This window comes from Branchiostoma floridae, chromosome 3, assembly GCF_000003815.2.
Source record: "Branchiostoma floridae strain S238N-H82 chromosome 3, Bfl_VNyyK, whole genome shotgun sequence".
NCBI lineage: Eukaryota > Metazoa > Chordata > Leptocardii > Amphioxiformes > Branchiostomatidae > Branchiostoma > Branchiostoma floridae.
In genome coordinates this window covers 2,141,333-2,155,981 of record NC_049981.1, presented here as the reverse complement: position 1 = coordinate 2,155,981, position 14,649 = coordinate 2,141,333, and the positions used below count along the sequence as shown (strand labels likewise).

The following is a 14,649-nucleotide window of genomic DNA, read 5'->3' as shown; positions in this document are numbered from 1 at the left end:
CCCGCCCGCCTGACTTTTGGCCCGTGTTTTGAATACACGATAATTTGTTTTCATTCACGCCAGTTGACAGCCGGTACAACAGCTTGATATAACGGCTAATCCGCTGTTTATAAAACATTAGCTTCGTGGACGTGGTTAAGATATTAATTTGACTTAATAACAAACTGCATGACTATAGTGCCTAATTTGGTATGTGACGTTTAACCATTGATGCCCGTAATATGCTGTCATCCAGGGTTAACTAGTACCATTTTAAAAATATCTTTTGTCCTGAATTTTATTTCAGCACAAACCACTATTATTTGTACAGATTTTACTTGTGTATTATACAGGTTAAGTCACTGTACGTCTAACCAGATTTACATTTCTAACGTAGCCCGATACTGCAATGCTAACCCTACAATAGGATAAATGTAATATATACTTGTATGTATGCATATACTTTGAGCTTTCTATGTTCACTTTTTGTGTATACATGTATTAGTAGAGGGACTTACTATAGCCAAGTAAGCGTATTTTGTTATCTAATTTACTGTCTGTAGTCTAACCAGCAACTTGAAACGAAGCCCGTTTAGCATATTTGTCATGAAGGATGTAATGACTTTTTCCAGACCACGTCAGGATTGTTCCTATCTGATTGAAACCGTGATGACGTAATACACTGCTTCTTTCTGTGGCTTAGTTATTGATTATCTACGGATCGATTAATCGATAACTTTTTATCTAAACTCGATAAAACTTATCGATCTTGGCTACTTCCTATGGTGTCAATACTGGCTGAAAATAGCAGACAAAGAATCGTCGCAAGGTTTCGTTACTTCTGTTCAAGGAAGTAAGGTACTTTCTCGGCTTGTATGTCCGTCTGTGTATCTGTCTGTTCGTCTGTTTCTTTGCGAGCTGCTATTTTGTCTGTGGGACTTGCAGGGTCACAAATCAAGCAATATGGGTAAAGGGTTGAAGTCTGCCATCTCTGACTTTCTGATGGAGAGTTTTTAGTGTACTTGACTGCTATAGAATTGGATTAGTCGCAAAGCTGTATGGGAAATGGGTGAAGTCTGCTATCTCTGGCTGCCTTGCATTCTGTTAAAGTTTGTTAATCTCTTAAGACACCTTAAAAGGTGTAACGCTGAAAAACATTTACTAGATAGATGTAAATGATCCTTTTGAAATACTTGCAACGATCTCTTTACTATAAATATAACCAATCATGCTGAGAGGTTTCTGAACTGATGCCGTTAGCAACAGATAAAGAACTGATGCTACTGTCCCCTGGTAATCAATAACCAGCTGCTATTTCACAAATTATGCGTCATTTGTAACGAGATCATTATAATTAGGCGGCAGTGTAATTAGTGATAAGGCTGTCAAGACAATAGTGATATATCTAGTACACTGTTTTCGTGAATCCGACGTCCAAGATTTACAAAAAAAAATGCCCCACACCGTGAAGAAATATTTACAGTTTGCGTTACTGACGGCTTCTGCACTTTGCCCAAGCCCACTTCACGCTGATTGGTTGTCGTTGGCACCTCAGCGATGCGCAAACAAGGCGCAACATGTGTTGTGCCCTCTCATGACGTCATCGCGCCACTTGTTTGCTTGAGTGACACGAGAGTAGGACGACTCTTTTCTCTGAGAGGGCACCTTCCGCCCGGATACGCTGGGAACGAGCTCTTATGGGCCAGGTTTGCCGTTTGACAGGGACATATTAGCGCACCTAATCATATTTTCTGTCACAGAAGACGCAACAGAAAAGCGCGGGAATTAGATCTTCTCTCTCAAGGTGATTGACGGCTCCGTTGGACGAGAGTGTGAGTGAAAATGGGTCGACCGGACGACCCGGACTCCAACAGGTGTCAGTGAGCTAACAACTCGAGCAGATAAGATTTTCTGAGGGACTGGTACGGTGTTCGGAGAAGTAAATTCCCCGTGAATCTCAAAGGAATTCCGCCAAGACAAGTCGCAAGACGTCACCTATCAACCCTTTGTGTGATGAATCACTCACCTGATTCTCCAAACGAACCGGCAAGATTTGATCCTCACGTCGTGACTGGAATTTGATTGACAGCGGCATCGCACGACAAAACATGAGTCTCTCGTATTATCAGTGAAGAGGGTGAACTATTTTAGGATTTCGTTGAAAACACTGAACGGATTGGCTTTGTTGTTATTTTAGCAGGTAACTTGAAGTAATGGAGGTTGACGATAATTTCTTAATGGAACAAGACAGCTTCGGCTCCGAACCGGAGGACTTGGAAGAAATTTTCAGCAACCTGGATCGCTCGGGAAGCGGATTCATCGAAAAATCGGACTTCGAGAACCTGTGTCAGAATCTCGAACTGGATGGAGACGAAGTGGAGGCGGTTTTTAAAGAACTGGACAAAGATGGCGACCGGAGAATTAGTTTGCATGAGTTCACAGACGGGCTGAAACATGTGGAGCTTTTTGTTCGACGGAGGGCGGTATCCTCGCCAGCCTGCACTGGTCGGGTGGTTAGAACTTCTAGCCCTGTCACAAGGGAGGCCTGGGGTCATTTCAGTCACCGGTCCGGGCGAGATCTGTTCCTACTGCCCAGGTAAACACGTTTGCCTTTTCACGATGTCAACCCAAGAGAGGTTCGCTTATTTATATTATTTGTTGTCACTGACACGTGTGGGGTCCAGAAACACAGGGTATTTGGCCCAAAATCCAGATACCCTGGGTTCAAATCATTTCATGCTACCGATCATGTGCTCTTGGGAAAATTAAAGGCACTTTTTGCAAACTTTCTCACTGCAACCAGGCAAACACGATCAGATCTTTATGTCAAGTCGGGTGAGGTTTTCAGTACTACCTAAAACATGCGTGGAATTTTAGAATCTGCTAAAAACTTCTGGTCAAAATAACAGTTCTATGGAAAAATATTAAAAGCTGTTTACAAAAATAAAACAGAGACATGTTATGCCCTTTACGATGTCAATCGCGCAGAGGTTTTCGATCGATTTTATTTCATTCCATGTCCGAAAGCAAAACAAAACGTCCCGATTGTTTCAGCCATAGCAGACACAGTTCCCTTTTTAGAAATTGTTAACATATTCAGATTTCTATGTCGTCATGGTAGAGGCTTTCAATTTGAGAGCAGAACAAATTGCATCTAAGTTTCGAAGCCTGCTGACACATTGTGGTTAAGATAACAGTCCTATTTATACAGAAACAAGGTTGAACACTCTGGTAAACACACCGAGCTCTTTATTTGTAAACTCCATGCAGGTTTACATTCTGAAAGCAGCACAAAAACCGTTAGGGTTTCCTCAAATACATAAACGCAAACAAACACAGCGAAAGATAAACATATTGAACTGTTACCCAAACTTTACCGTCCGCAGGTTTTCATACAATCCAGAAAGAGAGAAACCTTTGGTCTAAGACTAGCATGAACGTCTGAGGGGTTAAACGTCCAGTAGAGTTTGTGTTTTCCTCTGGTCTGTAGGTGTATTCTAGATGAAAGTTTAAAAAATGCATGGGGAAAATAGCCCTGTTCACCTGTACGTAAATATTTTTAATTTCAGCAAGGCTGAGGCCTGCTCAACCTAAGTGCAAATGAACCTACGGTCAAGTGCCAAGTTGTATTTACGTTTACGTCAATGAAGGTCATAAGAATCGTGATACAAAAGTTACTTAGTACTCTACCTAGCAACTGTATTCGTATTTGCCTGCGTGTAATACCAAACAAAAGTGACAATCATATTTTGCATAGACAGGTTCAAATTTACCCGGTAACTGCCAAGTTTAAATGTCCAATATGGCGGACGAAAGTGAGTCAGAGTCACGTGGGTCCAAACCGTGACCTCATACATTAAGGTCAAGGATTGTTCCTGACACTAAGCTGGGCTAATTGGGTTTAATTTCTTGGATCTATGAGATAAATTTGACCACCCGTTTCTTTAGTCTGAACTTATAGATACAAGTATTCTACAATATAAACAAGAGCCACTGACGACACGTTAAATACAGGATATATTCTAGGTTTAAATTTTCATAATGACTTGTTTACACATCTAATCTGACCTGGCTTGTAATGACCCGAATTATCGACCTATTACCCCGACTGACTACTATAGGGAAGTCCCAAATTGCTGTAGGGGAGGCAATTATAGTGTTTGAATCTTCCGCCCCCTCCAGGCAGTGGAACAGTCCAAAACCATTCCATCATCCTTTGTATCTTGGAAGCGTCCATTTGTCAGCAGACATGAAGTGGTAAAACCCTTTTTAAGACATCTTGTTTCATCAAAATCGTAATATGCTAAGACCATACATAAACAAAACACTTGAAGCAAATTTTGTAAGGCCCCCTATTGCCATTGGAATTACCCAAATGTAATCTTCCAGGGCTAATTATAGCCTCACCTTGGAATGTTCCAATTCACAACAGGTACATTTTAATGCTGGGTTTTATAACGCCACTGTATAATGAAACATTGAAATATCCCATACTACGTAATTCATGAATAAGATATCATTACAAACAGTGGAAGATTAGCTTAAGTTTCAATGAAATTTTAAGAAATGTTCAACCAAGTGTTAAATTGTTGTTGTCTGTTACGCTTTAGTAGTCTTGAGAACATGTTCGACAAGTCCCAGCTGGTGTCATATTGACATTACGTCATTATCAGACGATACTTACACCCATTCAGAGCGCTCAAAATGTGGTCCGAGAACGACTTCATTTGCTTCGATGAGGAAGATTTCGACTTATTACCTAGGTAAGACTTCAACAGTTACTCGTGTCCCAGACGATATCAAATGTAGAAGAAATATGTTCCAATAAGCAAGTCGGTGTTGTAAGAATTGGTAGTTTTGCGGCGTCATAATTGTAGTCGTTTGAATGATGTCGTGTCGTCTGCTCGTAGGAGGTTGGTTTCGCATAGGCATACATTGGTTTTCTTGACAAAGCCTCTCTGGTTTTGGTATGTAGATGTTCATACAGAATGAGTTGCTTTGAACGAGCCTTCGTCAGATCTGTACATCAACAGTATGGGTTGAATCTTTCTATTGATAATCCAATGGCTGTACATACTGCTGTATGTACTATTCTACTATGTGTGTCTTACTGTAAGTTTAAGACAAGCCATTTTCTAATGTTACGGAAGGTTAGATTTAGTTTTGCTATAAAATGCTATAATTTTATGTTAAACTTAAAAGTTTGCTATATGGTCTTTTTGTCTTAACTTCAAATTTATAATTTTGTTGGTTTACGTCCATTTAGTCCTTACCATTCATTCATTTTCAACTATTCATTCATTCACTCATTCGTTTGTTTATTTGTTTATTCATTCATTCATTCATTCATTCATTCATTCATTCATTCACTCATTCACTCATTAACTCAAACAAAAAGTTAGATTAAAAGCTTTCACTTTACCAACAGACTTCACTATACCAACGGACCAATTAACATCCGAAACACTATTGAAAGGAGATTTGTTTGTACTCCTTCATTTACATTGACTAAACGAAATTCAGTCATTAATTCATTTTCTATATTAACCACATACATGGGGTAATGCCGTTCAGTTATAAGGTCAGCCTGACATTAATAATACACCGGTTTTATATCTTACTCCTGGCCTCTGATAATCTACCGGTATAATTGCATACCGTTACCGGGTCAGCCTGACATAAATAATACACCGGATACGTTATACTAAAATTCTGACGTCTGTTTGACTCCCATCTCCGGGAGCAGGATGTCAACATGACTGAAGGACGTCTTAAGAGCTTTTATTGGGGTATTAAGGGGGTCTTCTGATGGAGGGGGGGTGCATTTAAGGAGAAACTAGTAAAGTCCTTCCCGCAGTAGATGGTGTCTAGGGCGGCACAACTCTCTGTTTCAATAACCCTTAGGCCACACAGCAGTAATCACTGTAGCAGGGGGCTAGTCCACTGATAGTAGTGTGTTCAACTACCTTACACTTTCTCAAATGCTGAGTGCTAAGCAGTGAAAGCAGTATGTACCATTTTCGAATTCTTTGGTATGACCAGAACAGGGGCCGAACTCACAACATACTAAATGCAAGACGAATACTCTACACATGTGGTTATTGCACAGGTTGGAAGGGGAGTGGGAACTGGATTTGGAAAAGGGATTTGAGTCTTGGGACAAAGCTTGGGTTCTGGAATTGTTTTTTTTGTTTTTTTGTTTTTTTGTGATTGTAAGGGGAGGGGGTTGTAAGGTATTTCTTTATGATCTTGATGCTACTTTTGTGTTGCAAATCTTTCTAATTATCTTGTTCGTCATCGTATCTTGTCACTCCACCCCTGGATCCACTGTCGGGCATTGAGTAATGTTAGCCTTTCGTAGGTCGATGCTGGTGTACGTTAGGCCGAGTTTGCAGCAGATCTGTAGAAGGTACTGTAGGGTTTGGGGGACTTCCTCGATTGGACAAGCTGCACTTAAACCTTTCCTTATCTGAGCATATTGTCTTCGGTCCTGGCTACCTTGCAACGGGCTCTATTGAGAGTCGGCAGGCCTTTTTTATGTTAAAGACGAATAATTTGATAGCAAGATTTCGCTATACCAACGACCTTCACTTTAAGCCAGAACACTGGCCCGTAAAGGCGACGTTTACTTGTAGTTACTTATTTATCTTCCTGAAAAGGGAGGGTAAATTTACTTCTTAACTCGGGTCATTGTGCCTTGGCACGGAGTGGAGTGGAGAAATGATCAAGCAATTCAGATAGCGCCCACAAAAACTTCATGCTTTTGGGTATCATAATATACCAGCATTGCGACATTGTAACAAGCGTCTTTATCATCAATAGTCTTGTCGTGAATATGCAAAATGTAGCAAAAGTGGGGTAAAATCACCCAAACCAGTCTGTTCTGGTCTGAGCTGGTTGACATTTTTACGTTACCATGGTGATCCCACGTATGGCCCTACTGTTTGGTCCAAAGTTCTTAGTAACCATGGCGACCATATCAGGCACAGGACTAAATTAGCGAAGGTTACAAAAGCGGTCGTTAGAAAACAAACACAGCAGTTGATACGGCTACATTGTAAATGCTACATGAACGTCCACAGTTGTATATTCAATCAAACGGCTACATTGTAAGAATTGCATGAATGTCTACTTTGTAGCAACGTCGTTGTGACAACAGAATGTTGCAAATTGGAACTCTTGCATCATACTGTGATATTTAATAACCCAGTCTAGACATACTGAAGCCGAAATATTTTAATTACGTTCCTCAATATCAAGTTTATGATAAGCATAAAGATAACATGATAAACATTAATGTAATATATAAAATCATAAAGATAACGTATGATTTGTGGTGTAATATAAATAAACGTGCGTAGTGAAATGTATGTTTACGTTAATGTATAGGTTAGTTATTCATCTGGTAGAAAATCCGGTAGAGCTTCAAATTTTTTACTATTGGAATTTGGAGAGAAAATCATTGAACAGTGTTCTGTAACTGTTAGAATACTGCACGTCGATGAACGTTGAATATCCAGGTAATAAGATACGCAATGTAGCAGTTACTCAAGCAATTAACTGGATCGTCAAAAACCCTTGATGTAAGAAATCCATAGATTCAAGTTGTATGCTATGATAGAATTTGAAATTTTGGGATTTTACCCCTGATTTCGGATTTCCAAAATCTATCCAATTGCTATCCAAATCTATCCGTTTATTAGAATGTAACGATTCAAAGTCAAACCGTTGCAGTACAAACAGTTCATACAGACAAGTTTTGAGAGTTTTAGATGTGTGTATGTTTTATAACGTGACTTCATTTATTTCCGTCGTAACGCACCACCACTGTCACCTGCACCTGGGGTTTATTTTGACATAACAGCCACCTGTAGCTCCACGGGTTCATAACCTCATCTTTATTCATGATCATTTCATAACTACCTGCGGTTCATTCTGTCATAACAGATCGCCTATAGCTACATGGTTTCATAACATAATTTTCGTTGGTTTAATTACTACCTGGGGGGGTTTATTCTTTCATAACAGACCAGCTGTAGCTTCTGGTTTCATAACACTCAATTACATTGGTTTCATAACCTGTACTATAATTAATGAATAACCTCCATCTGTGCTGTTGCTTTGGTCCGTTTTCCAGACGAATACTTTTCAGTTTTTTCATCTGACTATTCATACGTGAGGCTAGAATCAGTGTAAACATTTTTCAATAATAGTATATCTATGAGCTAAGGAAGCTCACAGGATGCAAAGCACAGTGGAAAAAAATGAAGAAAGACTGACTGCAGCTATATAGGACTTTCCAAAGACTATAGATGTAGAACACAGTGACTGATGATAATGATGATGATATCTATGTAGTAGTCGACTATTTGCTATTTGCCGAATATGTCGAAAATGGTATCAGTTTTTTTCTTATCCACAACACAGATAGGATGTTTATTATATTACAAATGTGGCATTATCATCTTGTGGCAAATGTGGCAGTTTTATATTGCTACACGATAATGTCGAAATATGGTGTTTATGTGCTATGTACAGTAAGTGTCTCCTGAAGTGTAGCAGTTGTTCGATTGGAGAAGGTATTTGATTCACGACAAGTGTGGCAGTTTTTTTTTGTTGCCGACTGTTGCATGACGGGTGAATTGCCCTTCAGACCCGGATGTTTGGTGGAATGTTTGGATTTCTTACCGACCGATGACCCTTGACCTTAAAGTGGCGTGAGGGGGGGGGGGGCGATTGAATGAATCATTTGTTTACGTACAGTTTGATCAGTATTTGACAAATTGTAAAGCCATGCCTTTCCAATCTCCCCGTTACCGTAGAGGTTTAAGTCACCTTTCAGAGTCGCGGTCCTTTACATATATGTTCACGTTATTGGGACTACGTGACATTGTTAGCGTGACAAGTTCGCGATAGTGAATTGAAATTCTTGGCGCTGAGTCTTAGATTTGGCGTACAAACGTCAACAGCCTTGTGAAATAGATATCGAAGATACGTGTTGACTGTCGGTTGTGCCTTAGGCCATGTTTATGTTTATGTTATTATATAGATGACATCCTCTGGGAACCTCAAAACTGATGCGAACGTGCGAAGAACCAAAAAAAAATTGGCAAAAAGTTGCCTTCGTTATGAAATCTAGTTGGTCAGGAAGGTTGAATAAATAACACACATAGAGTATCATGACAAACTGACCAATGGATTATTAATTTTGGCTCCTTCACGTCTTCTCTTTTGACCTTGGAATTGACGTTGGCATTATGTGAAATCAGTATACATTTTCAGATACATTGTATATGTTTTTTTTCTATTTTGTGGGTGATTTGAACAATGTACAGTATGGTTAGATCTTTTTCAAAGTTTTTGGGAAACGGCCAAAAATTGATGTGTGTGCGGCTGGTGTCCATATAATCAACGAAAATATGATCAAGAAAATTAAATGTCGAACTTTACTGTGCCTTTCCCACGAATGACGTCATGTTTCTACCATTCATAGTTGATTTGTCCCTGTTGTTTCTACACCTGCAAGGTGTGTGTACTCTTTCGCTGACGCTGTTTTGTTGTTGGGTGGGGAACATGGCAGGTCTAAGAGCTATAAATGGATTTTTAGCTGTCCTGTTTATAAACGTAACGATACAGAATTTGCATCTACGTCATGTAATAACAAACATAAAAGCTTCTTATTCTTTGTATGGCCATGTTGGTTGCCCCCCCCCCATCGATCATATTGAAAAAAAATAATAGTAAAACATATGCTGTAAATTATCGTCAAAAAACGAATACAAATGTAATAGAATGTCAACATGAATTCTAAAGTCAGACAGGAAGATATGTAAAAAAAACGAAAGATTTATTGTCAAGAATACCATACTCTGTATGCTCAGTCATTTGTTCAACCTCCCTGCCCACTTATAAGATTTCATGATGGAGGCAATTCTATTTGCCTAACAGTCGCAATTTTTATATCAATTTTGCAGTGCTGAATATCATTCATATAATCAATTTTATATTTGCAGTGCAGAATATCATTCATACAATCAAGCAAGACTTGAACATTAATGAGAATCTAATTATATATGGAATATCTGAAACATATAGAGACAACAAGCTTTTACATTGTATCCTTATTGCCAAATATGTAATTTACACCTGTTTTTTGAAAAATTTGAAACCAAACTTGAAGTACTTTAAAGCAAAAATTGTCAATATGCCAATGATAGATATCCCTTAGATACACCTGTTAATTCAATCACAGATCAACGATTGTTACCCTACTCTCTCACCCAGTGTTGTTATATCTCATGTTAATGTATGTACTTTTTTGTTTTATACTGAATAAAGTTTTAAAAAAAAAAAAAAAAAAAAAAATTCATACAATCAAATCACCATGGCTCAATCTTCCTTCGCGGGCCCTTTGTAATCCTATACACGCGCCCGAACATGTGAGTGTTGACAGCACAAAAAGCGGGGAACGCCCTTAACACGGTAGGGACTCTACGGTCGTGCACGTCAACAATGAACCTCAGACAGTTAACGTTAAACACAATCAGCAAGTCTGTCACCACGGGGTTAGCGCAGTTGTTACTGATCCGAACAAATTACGTCTGTTGAAACTGTAAAGCAGAACTCTTTTCAACTGAACGAAAGTCTTTTCATACCGTAAGCGTTTTTTCCTGCCTAGTGAGCCTTTTTTTCAATCCAACTCCGTCAGACTAATCTCTGTTTTCGACAGGTCCATAAACATTCAATTGTTCAGTATTCTAATACAGATAAATGAAATACAATCAATTTTTTTAGTATTGTGTTTGACGGTAGAAAACTTTACACGCGGGACTTGTCTTGTTTCTGACTTGTTGGCGTCCTGTCTTTGTCTTGTTGCTGTCTTATTTGATCGGTAGAAAGGGTCACCCCGTCAGGGCCTGTGTGATGACGATGGGCTTGTCCTTTCTTGTACATTGTTACCCTACCTTTGCCTTCTTGTTGTCCTGTCTCTGTCATATTTAGCCCTGTATGTCTTTGTCTAAATGCTGAAAAGGTCACCCCATCACAGCCTGTACACATAGATGAGACTCGTCCTGATCCTGTCTTATTGCTGTCCTGTCTTTGTCTCACGTTTGTCCTGTCTTTGTCTTGTTGTTGTCCCATTTAGATGCTGGAAAGGTCACTTCGTCACACTCTGTTCACACCGTTCCCCACTGTTGCCCAAGCATGACGGAAACACACCGCTTACTCAGCTACACACTCTGTGTTTCTCTCTAGCCATGTTTATTTTTCCCCATTATATCTTTTGTATTTTCTACGTATTTTTCTTCCTCGTTCACTTAATATCTTTCTTTGGTTGACTTTGTTTTTGTTTCCAATTGCACTGTGCTGGATGTTTTCATTCGTTTCCAATATCCCTTCCGTTTTCCTATATTAAAGTAAAGGTTTCAATCAAAACCTCATTATAGTTTCCCGGTAGGGAAAGAGATATTGTTTTTGCTGATGCGTTCTTTTTTTTCTCCTTGTTCTGCCAGTAGCCAGTCTGAACCTAGTAAAGATAATACCATTTCAACAAATATGATCATCATTTTATCTACTCGCACACAAATATGATGAGCATAATGGATAGTATAATTACATTAATGACCTGATCAAAAAAACAAAAACAAGTAGATGTAGTTTTACCTTTGTGGCTGCTTTATTTCATTTGGAAGATCTTGTTTTCGGCGGTGTCTGTGTTTTTGTAGAGTTACACAACTAAAGAATCTGTGAATGGATTGTTATGATATTTGGTACGTACGTAGCTCTTAACATAACAAAGAAATAATTAGGTTTCTAGATACTCTAGTTACGACTATTGATCGTGATATTTGCTGTGCCGTTGAAACAGGACCCGACTGTAACATAATGAAGGAGGTGGCATCAGGCTTCACTATCGACTGTTTTTGTACGCGGACAGAAATGTACAATTGAAGCTGGCGTTGAATGAAAAGATAATCAAAATACTCTTCTAGTGAATGTCGACCCAACCTGGTCGCGATGCTTGCAATGCAATTCTGTGGTGATAGAATGGGCCAGGTTGTTACCAAAACAGAGCAGATGGCATCGGCCCTCGTTATTTAGTGCTCTTTGTGCCTGTACAAAAATACACTTTGAAAGCAGAGAATGAATGGGGAGCTCATTAGTTACAAACTTTCTTCTGATGCCGACTTGTCCTGTAACAATATTAGTAGATCCGATGGCTGGTTCTGAGTCCTTGCTCTGAGAAAGTCCGCTATAACATGAATCCTGTATGTATCGGGTGCTATAAGGTCATGGCGAACTCTCCTTCCACTGTCTACAGGAAACGACCTGTAGAGCAGTATTAGGCTTAGGTCCCAATTCCACCAATGCCCGTTAGGAATTTATGTAGCCCCGGCCGGGCTCCGAAGATTCAAATTTGTCCCGGTGGACTGCTGTATACCGTGGGGTACCACTTGGTGTTCCCCACTGGTCGGTCACGGCACCTATCTATACTGGGTCCCTGATTCATTTTAAGTCCGATTTAAATTCAACCCGGGGCCCGGCCGGACCCAAAGTAGCCGGTACACAGTACCCACAATGAATTTCGCTGTGCATGCGCAGTTTAATAATCTAACCAGCTTATTAAGCATGACTGCAGTCAGAATCCACCGTGTCCGTTCTTCCGTACGACCTAGCTTCCCTCCATGAACTGTAACGTCTGTTTATTTGCAAATCTCCAGCTGCCCCCCTCCCCACGGTCCGACTCGGAGGGTTATCCTTCAAAATAAATAAGACAGCTTGTACAAAACACGCGGGAATGTGTGCAAAACAAACACCACCGCATACTCAGAGGGTGTTTTGAACAGGGTGTAGAAAAGCATACATACACGGCGCTTTAAGGAGGTCATTGAACTCATCCGTAACACGCAGAATTAATTACAAATTTTCTCAGTCCATTTTCCTTGATTAATGTTTGTTATAATAATTACGCATCGCTAAATACTTTATAAATAATGATTAATAATGATAATTTGGTAGCTTCTTCAGAAAAATGCGTTGACCTCTATTAATTTCTTTATCATCTTCTTTCTTGTTGTTGTTGTTCTTTTGACTTACGGGCCCAGAAAATTTTCATTCTGTTACTAGATGCCAGGTTTTGTTGTTTTTTATTTACGTGTTTGTTTGTTTTTGTTTATCCAGCCAGGAGAATGTTTGCGAACTCTACCAGCAGCTCCACGGCTCGGCCACACACCTCCTGCCTCAGTTTGAAACAGTCGTCCTGTCAATCATCAAGGACTATAGAAACCACCAAACAGAGATAGACAGACTAGAGAAGTCACTAAAAAGGTAACACCTCTTTTTCTTTCTCATTCCTTCCCTCTATCCTTCACTCAATCACTCATTCTGTCCACCATCAAGGACTATAAAACCACCAAAGATAGACAAGAGAAGTCCCTAAGAAGGTAACACCTCTGCGTCTCTCTCATTCTCTCTCTTTCTCCTTCAATCATTCCCTCTTTCCATCTTGAATACAGCAGAAACTAACAGAGGTAGATAGACTGAAGACATTACTCAATAAGTAACAGCTCTTTCTGTATCTCTTTCACTCACTCAATCACTTTCCTACCTGTCATTCACTCTTTATCCCTCTTATTCCTCGCTGATTTCTTCTGTCCATCACTAAAGACTGCAGGGATTGGGGAATCACCGAAAAGGTAGTGATTCTCTTTTGCTTCCTCTCACTTACTCTATCCCATTCTTTTATCTCTTACGTACTCTCTCCTGATCTTCATGAAAGTAGTGACCATCCGAGTGAATACTGTCAGATTTCGATGTTGCTCATTCATTGGTGGATACTTTGTAGCATTTTCACAATTTCGTCATCTGTATCAAGTCGTCTGTAAGTAACATGACGTCATTGATTTCAGAGCCAATGAGACGCACGAGCAGCATCTTCAGCAGATGGAGGAGGAGATGGACCAGCAGATCAGCAGGGCGGAGGAGAAGTGCAGACAACAGGTGAGACAGGTGTAAACAATGTAACAGTGTGGTACCGTAACAATGTAACAATGTAGTACTGTAACAATGCACCCAACCGTCTATAGCAAGCATAGATGGACCAAGAAAGGAGAAAGATGTACACAACAGGATAAATAGACTGATGTAAGTGTTACTGCTAAAATGTAGCAATGTAAACCCACTATAATACATGGTAGCAAACAATGATCAGGCACGTTAGACTGAAGCCGATACAAGATGGCCAACAGATCTGGTTACAGCCGTTGGTCTCACTGTTCTGAGTTCTGCTGATTTCTTCTTCACATTTTTTTAAGGAAAAGGAGAGACTTGAGTTTGAACTTGAGCAGGAGAGAAGAAGATGGGAAACCGAGAAGGCTGAACTGCAGGCGTCTGTCAAGAAACTTCAGAAGGTGGGTAAGATTTCTTCTTTGGGGAGTTTCTTAGGAGCTGATAAAGGTATAAAGTCATTTTCAACATATGATTGGGATATTGTTTGGACAGTCGTGAATGAATCTTGTAAAGCTATCTTGTAAAGTCTTGTATTGTATATCTAGTGTATCTTACGTCAAAGGATGAAATGTTTTGAGCCTAACAAAAACATTCTGGTCGGCCACAAGAATTGGAATGAATACAGTGATTTCTCGAACGAATAACCAGGAATATAAGAAG

At 39.7% G+C, this 14,649-nt stretch overlaps 1 protein-coding gene across 5 annotated transcripts in view; it reads left to right on the top strand.

Moving 5' to 3' along the window:
- LOC118411072 (ras and EF-hand domain-containing protein-like) overlaps window positions 1-14,649 on the top strand; it is a 55,466-nt gene that overhangs the window by 19,953 nt on the left and 20,864 nt on the right. For 2 of the 5 annotated variants that reach the window (XM_035813076.1, XM_035813075.1), the window contains exons 1-4: window positions 1,591-2,575; window positions 13,162-13,308; window positions 13,890-13,980; window positions 14,295-14,390. In XM_035813076.1, the coding sequence (XP_035668969.1) occupies window positions 2,193-2,575; window positions 13,162-13,308; window positions 13,890-13,980; window positions 14,295-14,390 (717 nt within the window). In that variant the 5' untranslated portion in view covers window positions 1,591-2,192. Of the gene's footprint in view, window positions 1-1,590; window positions 2,576-4,628; window positions 4,743-13,161; window positions 13,309-13,889; window positions 13,981-14,294; window positions 14,391-14,649 lie in introns of those variants that run through there. The other 3 variants (XM_035813078.1, XM_035813077.1, XM_035813079.1) reach the window with 2 other exon arrangements.